Below are 23,868 nucleotides of genomic sequence, written 5' to 3' on the forward strand. Positions count from 1 at the left end.
TTGAAAGACTTTGCCTTGGCTCCTCCTCGCATCACCGAAGCTGAGCAGTCATTGCAAACAGCAGTTTTGCTTTCTATTTCGGACACTTTGAAAAACTTCCACACCACGGACATTTGGGCTTCTAACTCTCTCATGCTGCAGGTAGACACACGTGACGTCATCACGCTGCGCAGCGCAGGTCTTCTTCTCACCGGGGACATTGCGCCGAGGTCGGGCATTTAATCAAGTATGCAGCAGCCCTTTATGTTATCGGTTAATTATATCGGCGGATATTGGCGTGTTGGCCGTTCATTTTTAAGCCAATATCGGCCGATAACGTGCAGATAATATCGTGCATCCCTATTAGTTACCCTGCGATTCCCACCCCTAATGCCAAGGCAGGATCAGCTGTATTAGAGCTGTACAGTCATTTCAAAACCTCTCTTTGCATTTTGACGTATTAGACAATATACAGTATATACAATGCTTTACTAACCATGCACATTATAGGAGTTGTTATTTTATAAGGACATTTTAGAAGAGTGTTTTATAGTTTTTACAACTTAATGCACTAATAAAGAATCTGATGCCCCTATTAAAGCAATGTAGCCAGAGAAGGTATATAGTGTACCAAATGACAGGTCACTTTTCAGTAGTGACAAATGTAATTTGAACTTTGAAAATACATTTTATAAATGCAATAAATCTTCCCAATTTCAAAGAATATTTACTGCATTTATTATGTTTATTAAGTCTTGGGTTCAAGGTGTTGATGGCATGATATAATGTTCCATTTTCTCCTCTATGTAATGGTAAGAACATGACCATGTGGGTGTCTATGGATGAGTGGAGGATGGATCAATGCAGTGTTTCAGTAATCCATACGTTGGCATGATGTCCAAAGTAGCTCACAATAGGTCAACAAGTGCATCCAGCTGAGTAGGGTTTTTTTCAGTTTTTATTGTATTGTAGTTTTAATAACGACTTTTAATGCTAAAAACAGAAAGTATTTGCAACATTTTGACACCTGAATAAAGACAACTGATATACAAAAGGCAGCTATTGGCAGGATGGAGGTAGATCTAAAATAAAAGAGTTCAAAATGTAAAAAAAATGCCTCTTCTAATCTTAGCTCCTTCATTTTACCCAAATCCAGTGCCAACTCAGTACTCTGGATTTGCAACACTTTTAATTTTTCTCTACCGTCTACCAAACAAAATGCTCACCCTGTCATGCCAAATTAGCACCTAACCTCATGGAATTTGTGTTTTTGCACTGACGCACAGTTGGTTTAAGTCCAAACAGGATTAATATTTATTCATCCTGAGGGGTCGCAGCGTTCACTGCGGCATCACTGAACTGAAGACGGGTGAATGAACATGCAGTGGACTCAAAGCAGAGACAGTCAATGATTTCATGTGGATTACACTGCTGCCCTGAGATAAGAATGTACGTCTGGTTAAAAGGAATAATCACGAGAGCTTAGAAGAGTAAAATGATCAAATGTAGGTCATATGATTAAACAGATACTGATCGTTAAATGTGGCTGGTTTTGGGAGGTGATTCAGTTGCATGTCAGACAAACACGTCCACATCATAATACGGGATCACGAGCTTAACATCCTCTTACCTAAACTAATGCCTGACCTCTGGCTCTGGAAACTCATCTGTTTATCCACACAGTGATGCTGTTATGAAATTCAAACGCTCCGCAAACTCTGTAACCGAAAAAACATACTTCATTCATGTGGAGTAAGGCAGGTATAAATTAAAACAACACTGGGATGGAGTATTTATGTACAGCAGATACACACGTTTGTTTCAAACTATATTTATTCCATCACGTCACCATATTTTGTCTTCTCAGATCCTTTTGGTTCCTCTGGCTTAGGCGCTGAAACACCAACACAGACAAAGATAAACGCAAAGTATTAAACTCTGCGTATTCCATTGACAGAGTTGAAATTGCATGAGACACGAAGGATGCCAAGACAGCGTGAACTCACCCTGCGGAGGTGATCTGTCCGGGACTTTTCCTGTCTCTAGCAGTATCCAAAGGTCCGAGCATTTCTGCGTTTCCCAGCGAGTCACTGCGTAACTTCCTACAGATGACGCCACTGAGAGAGGAGAGAGAGAGGTGAGCCAAGGGGAAGTATGGGTGGCTAGAGGGTAAATAATTTAGGATGTGTTGTGGAATCTTACTTTTACTTTATATTCATTTTTTAGCCTTTAAAACATTTATACAGCATCACGTTTTATCGTCATTGTGCCTTTTAGGGCTCTTACTTTTTGTCCATGCTTTTGTTATGTTTGTTTTTATGTTATACCAAGTTGCACTGAACTGTATGTCTCTTTTACACTATTATATAAGTCCTCATCTTAAATCCTACATTTTATTTCTCACCTATTGAAATAAGTAGATTCCACTGAAGAGGATAAGGGAGCTTCCTCTGGAGAGCCTTCTGAATGGCAAATAAACTACCAGCACCTGTAAGAGAAACACAGAAGACATGTTAATATTGCTCATTTGGCAGCCATGATGAACATTCAGACTTTCTGTGGCTCTTGAAACATTCATAACATTCATTTTCATGTCTACAAAAACCACAACCACTTTGTGGCATGTTTTTCTACTGCATTTAAAGTTCAAAAGGAAGTACAGAGTGATTATGAAGTCTATGTTGGACCAATCAGGGAGGTTCATTACTGCATTCTTCCTGCCAATTGTGTGGCCATCAGAGGCAGGGTGTTTGAGGGGGGAAGAAACCAGCTTTTTATTGCCTTTAGTGATTCTGAGTTAGTCTGGAGTCATTGCTGTTTCAATCTTTGCTGATTATTAATTACAGAGGCAGAGAAACATTTTTGGAGATAGATTTGTATGTGGAAAATTGTTGTACATTTTTTAAGAACTCTCAAAAACTCTTTATTTCAGAAAAAAAAAGAGAGATTACTTTGACAGCAATGTCAGTGTCTACCTTTTTCCAATGTTTACATACTGCACGCATCAATACCTGTTTACAATAATGATTTTGCTGACCGCTGCCTTAAGTTCATCATGTTAGACTTTGTTGTAAGAAAAGTCAGTTACATAATTTTGAGCAGGCAGTGTCATGTATTCTTGTAGTTTATCAAATCGTATATTTTCATACCGCTGTTATGATTATACAACCATCGTCACTCTGTGGTTCAATTAAAACAGCATTACTGTAACCAAAAGCATTAGAAGAACATAGCTCCCTCCTGTGGCAAACATCATAATTCTGTGTTGTCTGTATTTAATTGCTCTTCTAATATAAAACTACGTGTTTGTCTACAGGCATGTAGGCATTTAGTGCAGTGTAATTAGTGGAGATTTGTTAGTTCAGGGACGAATTTAGAAATACTAAAAGAGTGTAAAATAATCGAATATAATGTACCTAATGTTGATAATTTTGTGACTATAATGCATAAGAAAATGTACACACCACTCACCAAGTATAAATGTCCCAGTCCCCTTCATGAAGGCATGAGACTGACATGCAGCGTAACTCCCTAAACCCTAAAAGGTCAGAAAAAATACAATAGCTCTTTACTACATTACTAAACATGTTAAAACAGACATATTACATATTTAAGAACATTGCAATGCTTTCAGTGTGTACAGCATCTAATTCATTTCACAAAGTGTCCTCCAGAGATCCACAGGCTGCAGGGTTAAAGGGAGAATCAACGTAATAACGTAAACTCACCGGGTGTTTTGCCGCCAGTGCATCGTCCACTTTAGTGAGACCGATATTCACCATTTTGTTGCTTATGTGAAGCTAGAAGTTAAATTAAAACTAAGATATTCTCATGCTGAGACCACCACTGTGTACATAACACTCTGTTACCAAACTTCCGTGCTGCAAATCAAGGAGCACAGTAAGAGAGAGGAAAAGCTGTTTGCTTAACGCACTGGCGACACCTAACGACGAGGAGGTGGTACTGCAGCTTCTCGGCCTTGAAACGTTATGATTTTTTGTGTTTAGGCAGCAAAATACACAAATATTATAAATGAATGGACAAACTGTGCTAGATAGGCAAGATTATATAAAGAGAAAATATTCTGTTAGCAATAAAATCCTGCATTCAAAATGTTACTGAAGGAAAAATACCAAAGTATGGCCAAGTAAAAGGGATAAACACATGAAAGTTGGTGCTTTAATAAAGTCATCATTGAAACCTGTCTTTGTGTCTGTTACAAGCCATGTGACCTCAGGCCTGCCGCCACAGCACAGCCTGCTGACCTCTGACCTGTGACCCCTCTGTTGAACTTTGACACCACGGTGACCTCAGGGTTCTGCTTAATGCTGGAGATCAGCGGGAAGAAGAAGAAGAGGCAGATGGACAAAAAAACAACTCCTGCTGCTGAGATAAAAGTAACAACACGGAGAGGCTTAAGTTACCAGCAGCAACAGCCGAGCAGCTGTGCATCTGTTACTAGTTAGACAGCAGAGGGGAGAAAGAAGACGGAAAATACTGTTAAAGAAATATCAAGGTTCCTACAGCAGATATCATGTAGATGACCTTTTGACCTCGCTACATCTTTCAGTCAAATCCTAAAAAAGCAAAAAACAACCGTTAAGGGATGTTAAATGAAATAAAATGCAGGAATATTGTAAAAAAAACAATAGATAAAGAATTTAAGTAATGAAGCTTAAATCAGTGGAGCACTTTTTTTTTTTTTTTACAAAAAACTTAGAAATACTTAAAATAATTCAGCTAAAAAACAACTTAATAATAAATCTACTAACAGACCTAAGATTTATGTTTAATTTTCAAACTGTTGAAGTGAAATATTTATAACAGACTGTATGTAAGAAGTTCGGGGCCCAAGGGATATACAGTATTAGGTTATAGGGGTGTAAGAAAATTCCAACAGACTAGAGTGTCGCAATATTACGTATAGTGATACTGTGTCCATTTTTTAATTTATGGAGTACATGCTAAGAATCGTGGCAGTTAAATTTAAATTTTGAGTACCAGTGATGCAATATCAGCTTTTTTACTCGTCTACTTCAACGTAACACAAAATGTTACACAAAGAATTAGGCACATATCAGCAATGGAAACAAAAAGAACTACAGGCCAATGGAACAAGGAAAGACATTACGGGTGTAATATAGCATCTTGCTTATATCACAGTATATCACAGTAATATATTGGACTGTAAACCCTGTATTATATGCATCACATTGCCACATTCTTGCCAATACATCCTGTATATTAACATCAATAAGAGGAGGCTGGTGTTTAAATAGTAAAACAATATTTATCAAGATAAGAGAGACACTCTACATTAAGTAACTCTTAAAATGTCATAATAGGTGCATAAAGCTACATTATGTTGTGTTAATACACGGCTGTGTTAAATACTCGATTCTGATTGGTTAATTTCAGCATTCCGAGGTCTGTTATTTCTCAATAAGCAACGGTCTGTTGTTATGAAGAACAGACCGTTGCTAGGGATGCAGCTCTAATCACACCATCCTGAGGACTAACTGTAATCATATCAATACACCGAAAGAAGTCCGGTAAATTTGATGTTTACAGAGGGGAAAAAAAGAAGAGACAAAATAACGGAGAGAAAGGAATAAAAGGTTAAAAGATGTAAAAACTCACTATTCCCTTAAGTAAGTAGGTAGTATCCCTTAATTATGAAACATTTAGCTAATGTTTTATGATGCTTATAATTTAAACGTTCAGCACGCACAAACACATTTCTATGCCAGAAAGCAAAGCTCTTGTCTTCCATTCATTTCCTCCAAAACAACATAGTTTAAAGACTCAGGAGAACACTCCGCCCCCCACATTAAAGAGTATTATCAACACTCCAACAAATGAGGTTCATTTTATTTATTATCATTTAACATTGGAAAAGCAACTGTCAGTTATTCCCAACTGTTCTTCCATTCACATATTGTAGCTCTTTATTTCTATGGTGATTAATGTTTATATTCTTACAAAACAAAAAGATTTCAGACACAATCTGTACACTCCAAATTGCAAATCACACCCCCTCCCTTCGACCCATCTATGACAAATACGCTAACACGGGGAGCCAAGTTTTAGTGCAGTGTTGAAAACCTGTTCTCACACACACACGCGCACACGCACACACACATACAAAATGAACAATCAACAAGTCGCATGTACGTCTGTGGATTACATGCTTACTAAGTGTCTGGACTCCGCACCTAAGACACAAGAGGACACATTAAGCAGGTGTGCGTTGTAGGTAATACAAGGAAGGCAGGCGATTGAGGAGAAAGTCGACAGGAAGTGGTTGAGTTCATTAAACCACCCTCCAAAATAAAAGTGTAAAAAGGGGGGATTCAAGTTTTACACTCCCAGACGTCTCTCACATGGAAGATTTTTTTTAGTGACAAGATGGTGTGCAGTGTTCTCGTGGAAAATTTTGGAAGGGCGACACAAAGGAGGACTCACTCACGCATTCAGGATCAGAAGAAAAAAAAAAGAGCAATCAGGGTTGAAATGTTCAGCCCCCCCGTTCATGCCCCAAAAGATGTGACATAGTAAGGTCCCACATTGTCCACATTTTTTAACGCTTGCCTTCAAATATCACCAGGACAAAAAAAAAAAAAAAAAAAAACAGGTTTCACAATCAAATGTTTTAAATAAATATAGCTCCATTGATAGAATTTCTTCAAAAAAATAACCTTAAGAGCAAACTCTCACACAGGAAGCTGAGCACGGCCCACCCTGACCCGACCCCGACACACACACATACCATAACCCTGCAGATGCAAATACAGTTGTAAAGACAGGTGTCTGTTAAAAACCGGCGAACTATAGACTGACTGGAGGGATTGAAACCAGTTGATACAGGAGTGCCAAACTACAGGTCATAGCAGACTTTGGTAGATCAGATACTTTGTGTTTGGAGAACATTAAATTATTTTAATAAACGTAACAAGCTCTGTTTCTATGGGACTGTGAAAAAGTCTCGTTTAAGTACCAATAAAAACAATAACGGCTTCTTAATAACTGGAACATTCTGAAAGGTTTGTTCTTTGAAATGGAATAAATCCAGTTACTTTAGGTGTTTGTACCTACGCTTAAACAACGAAACAAGTCTGATCAAATTGATAGAAAAAACTTAAATAAAAATTATAATTAATGCGTCAAAAAGACAAAAAAATAAAGCCTTTATTTGGCAGCTACTTTATTATAGAACAGTGAAAATATTTAAACCCACCAATTTCTGATTAAATATTTAATTTAAAACGATGTCATATGGCCCCTTTAAGAAGAGAAAAGACGTACAAGAACCCTGCCCATAAACCCATGTTGACCAAGTCAATGTCCTTCAGTACATATTGGCAACACATACACATACATACACACTCTCACACTCAATACTGGTAGTGTGATTCAATCAGTTAAATCTGACGTGTGTCGTGGTTGGCTGCGTGAGGGTAGGGGGGCGGGGTTAGTCGGGGTACGACAGACAGACAGACAGGAGGCGGCTAAGGTGTCGATGACCATGAAGACAGCAGCCGTGTGCAGCAGAGAGGTCAGAAAGGGAGCGATACAGTGAAAAGGTCCGTGTCCCATTGTACCAGCTGAACAACGGGTACTGCAGCCCCTAGGGGTCCCCTTCCCACCCTCCCGGTTTGCACAGACGTCATCACACCCAGCGGCCGGGTGGAGGAACAAAAGTGGATGACGACGACGACCGTCCGTATCGTGGTCCAAAGAGGCTTGTCCAGTTCATCAACAAGACCTCCTTTTCCCCCCCCTCACATACAAAACCATAGCAGCAAGTAGAGCTCGAGGGTCTCCGTCCTCGAGAAAAATAAACAAAAACAAAACTTTCCCCGTCATCCACATGAAAAGCGAGCTATGGAGAAATACCAGTTCTGGGAAGTGGCAGATGTCTTTTTGCTTTCTTCCTCTCCTCCGTCTTTTTACCCCCAGAATCCATCAAGCAACCAACATTGTCCTCTGTCGTTAGTCTCTTGTCAGCAATTTCCCCCAGTTCGCGCTTCATCCCCGCTCCCCTCCCACAAAGTCTAACCCTTCTCCCTCCCCCCCTCCGTTCTCCCTCCTCTCTCCCAGGCGAGGATGAGGGCAGATCATCGTTCGGGCTCCGACTCCAGGGCCAGCACCCGCTTCCGCTCGCGACACTGCTTCTTGTGGGCGGGCCAGTCCCTCTGCTGGCACTGGGAGCCGCAGTAGCGCGCCACCTGGCAGCGACCGCAGATGTTGAACTCCCGGAGCTGCGGAAAGACGGAGAACAAGATCCTGTTTAGCTCTGGGTCATCGAATGATTAGGTACTGTAATCTACCAGTTACAGAAATAATAAGTTCTCTGATTAAACTACACATTGAACAGATTGAATCAGTTACAGTCCGTACCCTCCTCTCGATGAGTGAACAGGGAGGATAATGACACTCGTAGTAAGTGCAGGAGCACTCCTCTTCCTCCACCAGCTCCCCGTTAGCGTTGTAGTAACGTGTGCGGCTCAGCTCCAAATACTGCTCTTCCACAGGGTCGGCTGGTACCTGCTGGATGGCCAGCCAGTACAGCGACTGCTCTCTGGACAAGTAAGAAAACATGGGAGGACATATTAGGTACATGTATTACAAGCATATTACAAGGTCTATTTTTACTAATTCTCTTAGAAACAAGGAGCCAGTTATCAACTTAACAAAAATCCCACCAACAAAGGATTTGTAAAACCAAGACCAGATTAGGAGGGAAAAATTCACATGTTAAATGGCTGATTTGGTGAATTTTTCGGGCTGGAATTCAAACCAAGTAGACTATGCAAAGTTTTCAGCTTGTGAGCATTGTTTTGTGCAGCATCTTTTCCGTGAAAAGGGTTTTCATATTTTTGCATTTCAGGAAATACGTACAATACAATTTGGTGTGCAAGATGCCCCTCAATAAATTTTTTTCCACCTGAAAACAGGGCTGTGTCCTATATACCATTGTGACCAACATACCAGTATAAAATGCAGAGAGGTATTTTATTGTGTTACAGTATTTTACACGTCACGTCAGGATCAGCAGTGCAGCCCCCACCCTCACAGCTATCAACGTTACTGTAAGCTGAGCTCAACTACCGCACCAATAGCAGGATTACAAACTCAACATCGCGAGAACAGATGGTAGGTTATAATTTGTGTGCGTTTTGAATGTGTTTCAAATGATATTAAAATAGCGTTTTAATAAACGTGTTTACACAATTTTATTGATAAAGAACCCTTTTCCCTCTGGTATACCCTTATACCCCTTTACGGTATATACTGACACCGATATATATACGCAACAGGCAGATATCAGCTGATAATAGATTTATCAGTCATGTGCTGCATTCATCTATTACTCTCTTATTACTCTTAACATGGTTAAAGGTTAGCAAACCAAAAATCCACAATATATATTCCACTCATTAAAAATGAACTCATAATATTTGCGTCATGTGTAAATGTCAGGATATATTACAAGCTTCGCATTTCTTTCCTGACAAACTATCCAGATCAGGTCCAGGCTGACTTAAGGCCAGGATGATTTAAACAGACAAAACATGCAGCTCGTGCAGTACTCTGGTAAAGCCATATTGTATTACACACTAGCGCAGGCCTACCTCTGCTTGCTGGATATCTCCTCCGGTTTGGGGCTCCAGCCCACAGGCACCAGTCGCAGGTTGTCTAGCCGGTTGTCCACAGTCACAGAGTTGATGTGGATGACTTGAAAACTGGGGGCGATGCCTCCTCTGTGCTTCTCCCTGGGTCAAGACATGTACACAGATCTTAAGTCAGTTACCAGATACAAAATAATGACACCTCATTAAGACGAGGGCATAATTCACTTTAGTAGATGATCTTGCGAGACTGCAGGGCCTTGTTGTCTTTCTTGTTTATTTCAGAACTCAAGCAGAGCTCATATGCTTCCGTTTGTTTACACAGTGATTTGTAGGTCACAATAGTTTTCCTTAATGATGCCTTGTACTAAGTAAGAAAGTAAGAGCAAGATTTCCTTCTTTCAAAGAGCAAACTGATGTGAAGCTTTACAGATAACAGCAGGAAAACCATTTCCTGAGCGTAGAATAAAGAGCACCAGCCTGCTGTGGATGGCATCTAGATGGCAGAAATATTTAGTAGACTTTATAGCTGGAATTAACAAAGACCTTTTCTATGTGACTGTTCACAAGGTACTCCGCATGCTTCTTGTTGACATAAATGACTCTATTGAAACACATTTAACAGTGTTTTACATTGTCAAACAGTGAGTGCGGGCAACCTTCTGCACAGCTGTGAACTGTCTGCAGAGGCGCTGCAGACAGTTCTTGGGAGTATTGTAAGATTTGCATAGAGCTTAACTAAATAACTAACAATTCTAGCATCAGTGCACATTGGAAAAAATACGCCAATACAAATACATACGCAAAAGGCAAATATCAACTGACTGACATATTGATTGGGCTTCATCTTTAAACTTAACAGTTGTTTGATCAGACAGTTGAAACAAGATCGATCCTCCTCAGAACATTTCTGTTTATTCTGTTCAGAGGACCCCCAACCCTCAGACAATGAACACATTACTTACCAGAGAAGTTCATGCAACGGCCTTCCTGCCCAGCGGCCTTTGCCGATGTCAAAAGCGTAGGCAAAGATCTTAGCTCCATTGCCATCTGCGTCTACCTCCATGCGTGCCTGGGAATGCATACAGCATTTGATTAACATCGGCACAATCAGAAAAGTTTCAAATGTGATATTTGCAATAAAGATCATTTGCAGATGTTGAATTTTACCTCAAACGCATAGTTTTCCACCAGTGGTATGTCCTGCTCATCGATGAGTGTGTATTTTGTCTGTAACAGGAGAACCAAGAGATTTTCATGTTAACACATAAAACCAGAACAACAACTCCAGCTATCTTTTCATGTCACACCTTAGCAAGACACCAACAAGCTCAAAAGAACAGTTGTAGGAACACTTAGAGGGAACCTCAGCACAAATGTATTTGATATTCTTACTCAAATAGTTAGATATTAAATAACGACAACAACTAGTAGATGATTAAAATCTAAGACCAACATTAGTAACAATTCAAGAGTTACTTGATATGCACACTGGTTGGTTAATCATTCCTTCCAGTGAAGGATGGTTATCTATTGCAGAAACACCTATTATTTAGCAATGGCTATTCAGAACTTTCAATTTACAAAGCAGCAAGACAACTTATTTTAACTCGACAGTTTCTCATATGAAAAATCAACATCTGGTCAGAATGCTTCAGAAGATATTCTTGCGATATTTAGCTGTTCATAAAACACTATGTAACAAAAGCAGCATGTTTGAAGAGGCCACAACAGACCCAGATAAGCAGTTGAGGGCATGGTCAAACTCCTACTTGGGAATTTGCCCTGCACGTGACAGCTGCAGCAGACATAAACAACGGAAGTATTTTAGGCATGATAACATTTGTATCATCAAGTGGAAAATAATCCCTTTAAAACCAATACATGTCTTTTGACAGTAAACTAAAAGAGCAGAAAGTTGTTTAAGAGCTACCTGAGCTCTCTGTTAGCAGATGGGACGTGCACGTGACAAGATACCAACACGGTAGCCCCACACTACGCTGAGCTTGGTACAACACAACACGGGTTTTCCACATACCAAAAGGTCCAAACATGCAATGTGACACTTTGTCTCCACCGCCAGACCATTGTGTAGATCTTAACACGACTGACATCATGTAAATTAGTTATATGACTGTTGATTGGAGCCCACCAGCCCTGTCACTCAGCAGGTGCGCAGCTGATTCGTCACAGCTCAATCAAAACGGACTCCAACGTATATCCCGAGTGTCAGTGTCTCGTGAGAGGAGCAGCCAGGAGGCATTTCTTGACCGACATTCAGCCATAATTTAACGTCGCACCAGAGTGGAAAGATACTTGTGCAACTTATGGCAAAAAACGAAGCAACTTTTCGGCCACAGCTGTTGAGTAGTGGGCTGAGCTGCCGGTGCTTTGTCACGTTGCACAAAAGACTCAGTTGATGGAGCGTGGCAATGGCTTCCTCATTAGCAGACACTTCTCCGTGTAATCCAAATAACACAGCTAGCGTGGCACTGCTAGCTAAACCACCGACCGTGAAAATGTTAAAACCAACCGCCAAAAAGAAAAACAGCTGTCTTCTCTTTTTAAACACGAGCTGTCACCAGTAACGGCTAAATAAGATCCCCCGTGTTTACCTTTGTGGCTCTATCCCACCGTTTAACGTGAGCACAGAGCTAACGTAACCCGCTACATGCTAGTTAGCTTTAGCCTCATAGCAGACTGTGGTGGCGGCAGAGGAACGAAAACCAGTCTGGCTCGGAGCGGCCGGCTTCTCTAATCCGTTCAAATGCGGCTGAAATCGGTAAAGCTGAGCGACTCTAGCATTGCTAACTGCTTGACAACCATCACAGCAGTTGACTAGCACCGACTCATCATAGCGAAACCTATATTTTCCATCGCTTTTTCTGGTCCCCGCGGGCCCTTCCCCGGCCGCACATGGCAGCCCTGGGATCCAGCTCACCTTCCCGGCCACACGGCCGAGCCGCACGATCCCGAGCTTGAAATCCGACATCAGGAGGACGGGCGGTGGTGACAGAGAGAGGCGCAGGATCCAACCTAAACGGTATTCAGGTTTAAACGTCGCAGGGGCAGCCCCTCAGCCCCGCTGCGATGCCAGTTTGGGTTAACTGGTTGAGGTTTGCCCTGACTCCGGGTCTCTCCGGCAGCAGCCCAACCTCGGTGACACACCGCTGCTGGCGCAGGAAAGCCGAGCGAGCTGTTGGGGGCGGGGTGGGGCGGGACAAGCACCAGTCACATCGTCCAATCAAACATCACGTTATGTTTTCTAATACGAGGCGTCCCAGCATACTACCCAATAGGAAACGACTATTTCTAAAGTCCGCCTTTTTAGGTATAACGTCATCACACTCTCGTGACTACTTCCAGCCATTTTCGCGCGAAATGTTTGATGAGATGAGAGGTAAATGTTTGCAAAAAATATAATGTGATTGATTAATAATTACTCTTTTCATTCATTGTTTTCATTCACAAATGTAACTTTGTTTGACTTAAATCTAGTTTGTAAGCTTTGAAGAAATAAATTGAGGAATATTATAAGACAAAAATACACCACAAACAATTTATTTTCTTTTTTACAAAAATAAGTAAGTTGTGTTGTTTTTTCTGTTCATCTATATTGCCTATTGGTAGGCATATATTAGTTGAGTAACTAATTTTTATATATATAATTTTATATAGAAAATGTTGTCTTGGTGACAGTATCCCCTTTACCATGGATTGATAGTAAATTGGCAATGTTGACAAAAAGATGCACTTAACAGTCAGACATTGTGATATAATATCTGAATGATGGAGTTCAACTATACACACACACACACACACATAGTTGTATTATTGGTTGTTAAACATGGATATTATTAATAAACAGATAGACCCGAGTGTGCTATAGAGATTGGAGGCTCGTTTAGGCTAGTGGTGTAAACTACAGTTAAATAAACACACAGTACACTTTTTTTTGCTAACACCTAGCTAAATCTAATGCAGCCTAATGCAGTAATCCAAAATGCCATCCCTTCATGTAAATTATTAGTTTGTTTTCAAATAATTTTGAGGAAGGCTTTGATCCAACTGTGTGCTCGTTTTGGAGTCTGCAGTAAGGTTTATTGTAGGACTGTTAAGCTAACTGTACCTGATAAACTAGCAACTGAGTGTATGGTAATGTGACATGCACACTGGAAAGGCAGGATTTATATTTGTGGGCAGGATTCTCGATGTTTGAGGCAGATAATAAATGTATTGTGTGTGTAATAGAGAGAGTGTGCATGAGGGAGAGCTCGGCGTTGGTCTTGGCTGGAGTTTTTGGCGCTAGCAGGACTCTGGCAGAAATCACCCAGAGGTGAAGCAGGGGGGTGAGGAGGTAGAGGGATGCATGTCCTCACTTCCTCCAGCCTTTCATACCCACACACTCTAATGCTTACATGGTAGCACACTGTAAGGATGTGTTGAAGCCATTTAGGGATTAATGATGTGCAACTGTTCTGCTTGTGCTTTACGACAAGGCCTAATATTTGTAAAACTGCTACTAGCAGAGTTAAATTACTCTGGTAATGATTATTAATATAATAAAATATGTTTTAACCTCAAAGTAGTTTAGCAAGCTCAACACCTGTATACCAGGATATTGAGGAGTAAATTCAACCCAAAAAGGACAAAACACAGCGTACCACTTTTGCACCCCAAGTAGCAGCAGTGCATGAAATTGGAATATGCAAAGAAAGAAATACAGAGTAGAATTATAACTTCGATTCATTATGGATGATTAATTATAAAGAAAGCTTTCATGTGCATTCATTAGTGTAAGTAATCTTAAGGACCTGATTTCATTTGCAAAGTGTTCACATGTTCACAATGATGTGTCTCCAGTTTGTCTTCATTCCATCACATCTGTCTATGAAATCAGTTCAGTTTGTAAAGCTTGTGAGCACCCTCTGGAGATCAGGACCCATATTACAGACACACAAGGGAAACTTTTATTTTGAAGGATTTGTGGGAGAACTTAAGAAAATTATTATTATTATTATTATTAAAAATGTGAATGTGTTTTAATCCAGTTAAGTGCATATAAATGGTAAATTGTGTCAGTGTATCCTTCAAGAACAGTAGGTATTGTTTCATTTAAATAATAATTTGTAAGTGATTGCATATTCTGCTGAAGTCATGACCCTATAAAAGAATGTTTTATTATCATGTTAACTTGTACTTAAAGTCAGACAGGAAGATTTAAAAAAAAATCATGCATTAATAGAGAAAGAGGAGTGTTGTTATTTTTAGTAAAGGCCACATTTTTTAGTTATTGTTGTTTGTGACCAGCTCTTTTTCCACAACATACTTTGTGCAGCTTTGTTCTTTTTTTCACTGTATATTGTGAACACCCGTACATATCGTGTTTACCATGTTTTACCCATCACAAATCAGCTTCTTGTGCTGGAAACAATGGCACCCCTGTACCTCTGCTGTTCTTTTTTCAAAGGTAAATGTGTGTAAACCCACCTTGTGTTAGCCACAGGGCAGGACTCTCTTCTGTCAATCACTCCTATCCAGTTACTCACACACACACATGGAGCTGGGAGGAGTGGGAGGTGTGTCGTTTCTCGTGCTGGTTTGGATTTCTTGAGATATGATCTGTTTCCCCCAAAAAGTTTCCTGCAGAAGTAACAAAAAGTTGTTCAGTTAAGCTTGTGATAGGATGGAAAGGGTGGGCGTTTCTCAGTATTACTAAACAGATCATCTCTGAGGTGCGGCTACACCTCTGATCCCCGGGAACAGTGATGTGATGAAACTGTGTCTATCCCACCTATCCACCCTGGAAACTGTAATTATACTCAACCTCAGTTTTCTCACAACATTAGTAAGCGTATGAGTCGGGTATCATAGCAAACAAATTAAAAAGTCCACATTCAGAAAATAGTCCCTTTGACAGTATGTCTAGATGGATACATTTATATAATTGTTAATCAACTTTCAGTAGAGTTGTACTGTAATTAATATCAATATCATTGTAGACAAAAGCTAAATGACTTGTGATCATAAACCAACCAAATATGACATTACATCTTTATTTTTGATGTTATGTGAGGGGTTTTGTCTGATGTGACACTTGACTCCTTGCACACGTCAGTATCGGAAAAGTTATGTGGTCCATATAAACCATATATCTCTGTTTCAAAATAAAAGCCCTGACAGTCTTATTTGAACAGCTTCACTTACATTTGAGACGTTTAAGGGACCAAAAATACACAAACAGGACAAACAGGAAATTAATTAAAGGAATAAAAGATATAATTTACAACTTGGCATATTAGCTTTTTATAATGCCCTGAAATACGAGAATGCACCTGCTTGTAAAAGATGACAACATGATGTCAAACTTTAAAGGCGGTTATAAGCTGACGCCCAAATCAAACAGGTGAAAACCAGCAGAGCAGAAACCTTTTTTTTCTCTCTGTCAGCTCTGACCTCTGAAGTCCGCGTGACTTCCGTGTTCCGCTCACCTGTTACACCTGTATTACTGCGCTGTGTAGGTGCGACTCCAGCTCTGCCGGTGCACCTGTTGCGTTATTGTGCCATGACCGAGGAGCTCATAACGTGCGAGCTAACATGCCCGACTTCACCCGTCGACGCCAAGTCGAAAATCGAGGATATGGATTTTGAGCAGCCTATTTTCTCCGTGTTGAGCGGCGGGGTGAAGGAGCAACAGCAGGCGGGGGATAAAAGCTCCTGTAGCAGCGGTGGGGATACAACCTCACCGGCCACGACCTCCACCACCGACACCGAGTCCGGGATCTTCTCCGGTGAATGTGAGCTGTGTGTCGAGCATGAGGCCGAGCTGGACTGGTTCTGCGGCACCGAGCAGAAACTTATCTGCTCTCACTGTGCGATAGTGGGCCCCTGCCACGGACACACGGTGACCCCTTTGGTTACCAGGGTAACAGCAGTCAGGGTGAGTGTGGGAGCAGTTAACGTAGCCTAGTATGTAGCCACGTGCAGCTGTTAGCTTCTTTTTTAATGTATTCACCGAGCTGTGGCGTGAAATTGGTTGTTTTAAGCTACTAAAATGTGCAAGATGAACATTTTTAGAAGACCTACAGGGTTAAAAATAGCACAGGAAGGTGAATTTCACTTCTAACTTGTTATTCGCCATATACTATCGTATTAGACAGCTTTATTTTGATTCATTTAAACTCATATACTTTAACTATCTTCAACTTATATTTTCAAGTATTTTAAGTATATTTAAAGGTATGAATTTTTCTTATTTCAGCCAGTCACTTTGTAGAGTATGATAGTTGTAATGAACCCACTGACTGGTTGAAAATATGTGGAAACTATGTTCATGTACTTTACGTTGACTGTATGTAATATGTTGACTTTACAATTTTGTCTTGGGTGTGACACAGTTTGCACGATTTTTTCCACCCTGATTCCTCTGCATGGTATTTGAAAAGACAGGAATTTCTTGTTGAGTCTCCAGCTGATGATGTTCAAGTGTTGTGATGAGCTTATTCAAAAACCACTGTGTGTGTTTCTGTGTGTGTGTGCGTTTGTGTTTACCAGAACCAACTGGTGGACGTGTGTGAGAAAATACAGCTGCAGGCACTGAGGATTGAGAGGTTTATCGACCAGACACTGACAGCTAAAGAGCAAAAGCTTCAGGTGAGAAATGCCGCTGATCCCCACCCACGCGACCACAAACACACACACACACATACACGCTGCCAACTCTAATACTGACACACGGAGCTCAAAAGAGCCGACACTGTTTCACAAGTGCAGAGTTATGGCTTTGGCTGGCTCGCCTTAATGAAAACAGTCCCTTTGCACACATGTGTTGGGTTTGTGTAGGCTTGTGTAGGATTTGCTCATACATTCGTTATCATTTAATCTGTCAAATATTTCTAAATAAGTCTTTACATGAGAACACTCTCCAAACAGTGGTCTCAAATATAAATTCAGTTTGCAATGTTAAAAAAAACAATTAAAAAAAACCGATTTAAAATGACAGTATTAAATATGCAATTAATCCTTCCATCCATTATCTACATCGCTTATCCTGTATAGAGTCATGGGGGCTGGAGCCTGTCCCAGCTGTCATTGGGTGAGAGGTGGGGTACACCCTGGACTTATCACCAGTCAATCACCGGGCTGACACATAGACACAGACAACCTTTCACGCTCACACTCACACACAGAGAGAACCCAAGCATGCACGGGGAGAACATGCAAACTATGTGGGAACCTGGATTCTTCTAGCTGTGAGGTGACCGTGCAGCCCCAATATGCAATTCAATTCAAAACTTATTGCAGACTCAAGGTCCAAATAAAAGACAAGACAATACCTGAATAAATTACATACCAGAGCACAAAGAGTTCATGGTTTCGAATGTAAAATATATAAACATGAATGCCTTATAAGGAGGCAACGGTACGAGTACCAGTATGATAAGCATGCTTCGTATATATTTTGAATATTAGGTTTTTTTCCACAATTAAGTTTGTTGTAAAGTTAGCAATAGTTCAGATTTTATCATTCTAAACAAATGTAGAATGAGGTGCTAAATATATATTTTTTCAATAGTATACCTTGAAATTAAGATTTTTCTGTGCTGAATCAATCCATTTATCTCAGTACAGTCATGCATGTGCAGTTCTCTGAGTATCAAGTTACAAGAAGCACATTAAACCTCGAGCAAACAACAAAGGCAGGAAACACAAATACATAGATGCCTTATCTAACGTAGAATGAAATCCTCAAACTAATATATGTGTCTGTATATTTACAGTTTTATTATCTCTCCAGCTGTTGATGTGTTTACTTATGGAGAGATTTGGGAAGTCATTCGTGTGAAATGTTATGAACAGCCTCTCTGCTCACAGGGAAGCCCACTTTCCATGTTTTTTATTGCTTCTTATCAGCGGAACAGAAACAGACAAATGTTTGAGTTGATGCTTTGCTAAAAATCTGCAGCTTGAGAAAATATGGCTGCTTTTTCTCGAGTTGGAAATCTAAAGGGGCTAATAACGACATGAATTTTTTAAGCTGCTATCTTGAGTTCATTATCTTGTAATCTCAACAAAACAAGATCTGTTATCTCGATATACGGGAACAAGATAAACAACCTGTTATCATCACAAAACAAAAGGTCTGTTTCTGCTCCAATGATTTAACTGCATCAAACAAAACTTAACATTTACGCCTTGACTGACTCTTAAATTATATAGTTGTTTTTTTGGGGGGGATAAATTATCTTGTTATCTTGAGAAATCAACCTTCTGTTTTCGGGAGATAAAGAGGTTGACTTAACCCAAGAAAAACAGCTTTTTTATCTCAATAACAACAAAATTAAGCTGTGATGTCGAGATGAAAAAAACTGCGAGCACAGCCGTTCTTTACTTCGGTAGAAATCTTGTTAAACCTGCAATGACTGTTTTTCATTCGCTCGAGGGGAGCAGAAACAAGTTGTGAACGCAGCATTCACATAAAGATCATCTTTTAAAGTTGCTGTGCTTGTAGTTAAGTTGTTACCAAACAGTAGCAGAGCAACATTCATGTGGAGTGTTTGAATTGACTCAAATGCATGATCCATTAGCAGAATGTGGCATTGCCCTTTGCTGTGTTCAACTGGATAATCCTGCTCTTTCTGCCTTTATGTCATTTTAAAAACAAAAATGCAAACTATTCACTGGTTTAGGTCTGTTTAATTAAAATAAAGTAAATAAAAATTGATTGTAAATTCTCTGGAAAATAAGTTGAGAAACAGATTAAGGTGGGGCGTCGATTTAGCTCAGCGGTTAAATTGCGCGTCCCAGGTACAGAGGCTCAGTCATCGATGATGCGGCCCCGGGGCTTGACTCCCACCCTCGGCCTCCTGCCGCTTGTCGTCCCCACTATGTCTTCCCCTGCCTCCGACACTATCCACTCTCCTCTCTGTCAATAAAGGCAGAAAAGGCCAGAGAAAAATTATTAAAAATAGAAACAGTCGAAGGCTAACATATTCAAATAAATTGTCATGTCTGCAAATCAGAATTTCCAGAGATTGAAAAGGTGCCAGAGACAAACATGTTTCTGGATTTAAAGCAAATCTGCTCAAAAATTCTCGTCAAAAACTTTCAAAGTAAAGAAAAATCACAGTAAGAAACTTTAAACGTACAATAAACCAGTTGAACGACCATATTAACCGTATAATTCTTCTCAAACACCACAAATCACCTTCTGTTTCTTCTCCCCTCCTGTCTCCTCATTCAGGCAGCAGCCAGCAAAGCGAGGGAGCAGGTGCTTGCTCAGGTCAGCGCGGCCCGTGAAGCCCTGGAGGAGGAGGAGCAGCGTCTGCTGGAGGAGGTGCAGAGAGAAGAGGAGCGGGTGGAGCAGTGTCTCCTCACTCAGAGAGCCCACTGGAGCCAGGCTCTGTCCAATCTGTCGCAAACACGCTCCGGCCTGGTGCACACGCTGACGCACACTCCGGACGCACAGCTCGCGGTGAGAGGCGGGCAAATGATTGGCAGGAAGGGGAAGAATAGAGGATCTTGTGCTCCAATAACACGATCCTGATCGTTAACCACTTACTTCCTGTCTTGTTTTTCAGACTCAGGTCCAGCAGATAGCTGATAGGTAAGCTTCTATCACATGACATGCTTGTAAAAGTTATTTCTCTTGCTCAGGACATACCAGAGAGGTGAAATGTCTTCTCTTCCTGCTGTTTTTGTGTCAGGGTGGAGGCGGCCGAGGGTGTCGGGGAGCCTTGTGACACAGAGCAGCTCAACCTGAACTCCAGCTGCAACGACAGCAAGCTGGTCAGAGGGCTGTGGGCCTCTGCAGTGCTGCTGGGGCCAAACGGTTAGTACAGTTTTCATTCAACTGAATATCAGCATACATTTATACAACAGCCATAGTAACTTTATGAATCAAGATTTGACCACCACAAAGAAAGGTTATTAAAAAAAACCTTAAATTTGAGCATCATTTATTAGTCACGTAATCAATTAGTGGATGGAATTATACATTTGTTTTGATAAATCATCTTTTCATTGTTTAAGCTTCTGAGATGTTTGAGTTTTATAGAATAAATGAATTTATTAAGAAAATGTTGGGCAGATTAAAACATAAAATAATCATTACTTGCTGTCTTAAATAGTCTCATAAAATTCTCCAGTAATTAAGTAACAGTAAAAAGCTACTTAAACATCATAACATGAACAATCTAATCATATACAATTTAATGATATTAAATAAACAGTATGTATAATATATTATTAGATTTACAGCTCCAGAAAAAAATAAGAGACAACTGCAAGAAAATGTTTTTATCTGGTTCTATGTGTAGGTTTGTGTTTGAGTCAACTTAAGTTTTATTGTAAACAAATAAAATATTCTCGTTTAGGTCTTTTGTTTGCAGAAAATGACAACTGGTTAAGATCACCAAAAGATGCAGAAAATATGTTTTTCAGAATAATGCAAAGAAAAGTTCATGTTCATTTTTAGACCGAAAGTTTCAGGAAGAGTTCAGAAATCAATATTTGGTGGGATAATCTGTTTTTTAATTACAGCGTTCATGTGCCTTGGCATGCTCTCCACCATCTTTCACATTGCTGTTGGGTGACGTTAGGCCACTCTTAGCACATAAATTCAAGCTGCTCGGCTTTGTTCGATGGCTTGTGACCACCTTTCTTCCTCTTGACCACATTCAGGAGGTTTTCAATGGGGTTCAGGTGTGGATTGGGCCGGCCATGACATGAAATGAGAGATGCTGATTTATGGAAAATTTGGAGTGGTCTCTTAATTTTTTCTGGAGCTGAATTATAGACGTTCACAGGAGGCATTTCTTTGCAACTGTCAGGCTTGGCACAAACGGTGGACAAAAATGCAAAACTCAAGACTTAGAGTTCAAAAGAAAGTTTACCAGTCAAAGATCAGGCAAAGGTACAAAAATCACTGGGCAAAAAACAGAATCCAAAAACAGACAAAAGGGTCATACACAAGACAGTTTTTCACTAGGAAATAATATGCTGGAATGCTTCTCACACAAAGGTACTGAGACACGGAGACTAAATGTAATCAAGACAAGACTGTTTTATACTGTGTATTGCTTTAACTTTAACAGGTAAAGTGTCTTTGAGTACCTGTTCTGGCTACTCTTGCGTAGATGTAAGTGTAAAAACAGCAGAGTAGTCTTCAGAGGAGGAGGTCTATGACTCGCTAAATAATAAGCACTCACGGAGGTCTTTCCAGGTTCAAAAAAGGTTCTGAATGTATTTACATAAACAAAAATAATCTCCGTGGTTGACTTCGTACAATAAACAAAACAAAAAGTTAATTTAGCGGTAGATAAACTGTCTCACTCCTCACTCCTTCAACACAAAAAGCCGACAGAGGAGAACCCAGCTGTCCTCTATCTATCCCTAATCATAGGAGGAGGAGGGCCGTGAGCAGCAGAAAACAATCAGAATAAATTATCATTTATCTGCAATAAATCTACCACTTTCAATAATTAATCAACATTATTACCAGCATTATTTTGATTTACCATTTTCCAAAAAATTCATAAATATGAAAAAATATGAATAGGCTCCAACAGTACCTTTTAAAGCGCTATATAAATAAATAAAATGTATTATTATTTTTATTTAAGAGAAGACAGCTGGGGTGATGGAAGGTTAGACACACCTGGGATCAAGACACTGACACAAAAGGGTTGGGTGGATGTTGATACAACTGGTAGACACACGAGGGCAGCAGAGGGAATCTGAAACGAGACGTCAGTAACTCAAGAAACAAGAAATTATTGGAAACAAAGAAACTTAAACAGAAGAGTGGGACATGGCAGCACTGAGTACTTTTACATTATTATTATTATTATTATTTTTACATTGTGTTATTTGTGCTTTTACTTAGGTACAGAATCAGTACAGCAATGTAAAAATAGTGCACTACAAGCAAATATGCATGAGGAAATAAAGGGATTTACTTACTAATAATGTATTGATAATAGTAAAATGAGTAAGTGAACTGCAGCTGTGCATGATAACAGATCCTGACTTTCCTCTGCTTTATAAATGAGCTCTTTCAAAGGTTTAATGACACCAAAGAGTTCTCAAAATGCAGCTTTCTGTGACATTTAATCCATTCTTTCCTTTTCCTTTTCACAGCTTACGGATCATCTTATTTAAAGTTTGACGAGCGCACCGTGAGCCCGCTCCTGTCGCTCTCTGACGACTTCTGCACTCTGACCTTCCTCCACAAAAAACCTCGACTGTCCCCGCCCTACGACCCCGCACGGTTCGACTGTTGGCCCAACGCTCTGGGCTCGCTGTCCATGTCCTCCGGCACCCACAGCTGGGTGGTGGACGTCGGCCAGAGCGGCGCCTTTAAGGTCGGGGTCTGCTACGCTTCTCTGGAGCGTAAAGGCTCTGGGAACGAGGCGCGGCTGGGCCACAACAGTCAGTCCTGGGTGCTCTCCCGCTACGACGGGGACTACTCCGTCTGCCACGCGGGGAAGAAGTTGCCCCTGCAGCTGGTGAGGAGGCCCCAGAGGATCGGCCTGCTGCTGGACTGGACGAGTCAGACGCTGCTGTTTTACGAGCCGGACTCCTTTGCTGTGCTGTACTCTGTCACACATCAGTTCAGTGGAGCGCTGCTGCCGGCGTTTGCTGTGACCGACAAGAGCATCACCATACTGCACTGACAGAGCGCACACAACAAAACACTGAATGACCTTAAACATGTGAAGAAATAGAGAGAGAGACGACTGTCTCTAACGTAAAGCTAAAGATCCTCCATCTGTGCAATCAGGAAGGCGTCAATTACTATTTATTCTGTTAGCTATTCTACAAGTAGCTGCTGATTCTTTTATAACTGTTAATGTTTCAATGTCTTTACCTGTTGATCATAAGATACAGTCGTGCTAAAACAGTATTTATGACTGACAATGATTGTTTTGTTTTTTATAAAAGTGTGTTTTTAAGATTTTTATATGATCATCAGTTTGATCCGAATGTTTGTCCCCTTAAAGTCAAACTTTTGCCAAAACTCTGCGATGTGACGTTCACAATGTGTCCAAAAAAATTGTAAATGTGATTTATGTCTCTTAAATAAGTTGCAACATCCGCTCTGTTTATTATTTATCTTTTATTACATTAGGGAAAAGTGAATCTTTGCCCAAATCCAACAAAGCACCAAAATTGTGGAATCAAGGTAACAACATGAAGCGCAACCGCGGTGTTACCTCTGCTGCTCAGGGACTCGACGCTGCTTGTGAAATTCACC

General features: G+C 40.4%; 3 protein-coding genes across 3 annotated transcripts; 1 reads left to right on the forward strand and 2 right to left on the reverse strand.

The window, feature by feature from the left end:
• Nucleotides 1–919: 919 nt before the first annotated feature.
• tmem141 (transmembrane protein 141) lies at nt 920–3,852 on the reverse strand. Its single transcript, XM_069673720.1, has 5 exons — nt 3,708–3,852; nt 3,451–3,517; nt 2,384–2,467; nt 1,986–2,096; nt 920–1,873 (listed from the first exon to the last, which is right to left on the reverse strand). Exons 1-5 carry the CDS (start codon nt 3,759–3,761, stop codon nt 1,812–1,814), a joined length of 378 nt encoding a protein of 125 aa, XP_069529821.1. The 5' UTR covers nt 3,762–3,852; the 3' UTR covers nt 920–1,811.
• Nucleotides 3,853–8,078: 4,226 nt separating this feature from the next.
• On the reverse strand, nt 8,079–12,769 carry zmynd19 (zinc finger, MYND-type containing 19). Its single transcript, XM_069673792.1, has 6 exons — nt 12,553–12,769; nt 10,782–10,841; nt 10,577–10,683; nt 9,615–9,755; nt 8,380–8,560; nt 8,079–8,240 (listed from the first exon to the last, which is right to left on the reverse strand). Exons 1-6 carry the CDS (start codon nt 12,601–12,603, stop codon nt 8,097–8,099), a joined length of 684 nt encoding a protein of 227 aa, XP_069529893.1. The 5' UTR covers nt 12,604–12,769; the 3' UTR covers nt 8,079–8,096.
• A 3,383-nt stretch (nt 12,770–16,152) lies between these two features.
• bspry (B-box and SPRY domain containing) lies at nt 16,153–23,679 on the forward strand. Its single transcript, XM_069673749.1, has 6 exons — nt 16,153–16,551; nt 17,166–17,264; nt 19,855–20,085; nt 20,192–20,217; nt 20,318–20,442; nt 22,752–23,679. The coding sequence occupies exons 1-6, from the start codon at nt 16,177–16,179 to the stop codon at nt 23,285–23,287; spliced, it is 1,392 nt and encodes a 463-aa protein (XP_069529850.1). The 5' UTR covers nt 16,153–16,176; the 3' UTR covers nt 23,288–23,679.
• The last annotated feature ends 189 nt before the right edge of the window (nt 23,680–23,868 follow it).

The sequence above is a fragment of the Semicossyphus pulcher genome, unplaced genomic scaffold (assembly GCF_022749685.1).
Source record: "Semicossyphus pulcher isolate SPU_LCO1_2020_fin unplaced genomic scaffold, fSemPul1.0.p SCAF_22, whole genome shotgun sequence".
Lineage (NCBI taxonomy): Eukaryota > Metazoa > Chordata > Actinopteri > Labriformes > Labridae > Semicossyphus > Semicossyphus pulcher.

Coding starts and splice junctions, on each gene's coding strand:
- bspry (XM_069673749.1), top strand. CDS start 16,177: ATGACCGAGGAGCTCATAACGTGCGAGCTAACATGCCCGACTTCACCC. Junction 17,265..19,854: donor CTAAAGAGCAAAAGCTTCAG/GTGAGAAATGCC, acceptor CTCCTCATTCAG/GCAGCAGCCAGCAAAGCGAG. Junction 20,218..20,317: donor GTCCAGCAGATAGCTGATAG/GTAAGCTTCTAT, acceptor TTTTTGTGTCAG/GGTGGAGGCGGCCGAGGGTG.
- tmem141 (XM_069673720.1), bottom strand. CDS start 3,761: ATGGTGAATATCGGTCTCACTAAAGTGGACGATGCACTGGCGGCAAAA. Junction 2,468..3,450: donor GACTGGGACATTTATACTTG/GTGAGTGGTGTG, acceptor TTTCTCTTACAG/GTGCTGGTAGTTTATTTGCC. Junction 2,097..2,383: donor GAATCTACTTATTTCAATAG/GTGAGAAATAAA, acceptor CTCCTCTCTCAG/TGGCGTCATCTGTAGGAAGT.
- zmynd19 (XM_069673792.1), bottom strand. CDS start 12,603: ATGTCGGATTTCAAGCTCGGGATCGTGCGGCTCGGCCGTGTGGCCGGG. Junction 8,561..9,614: donor GAGATATCCAGCAAGCAGAG/GTAGGCCTGCGC, acceptor TTACTTGTCCAG/AGAGCAGTCGCTGTACTGGC. Junction 8,241..8,379: donor GTTCACTCATCGAGAGGAGG/GTACGGACTGTA, acceptor GTCTTTCCGCAG/CTCCGGGAGTTCAACATCTG.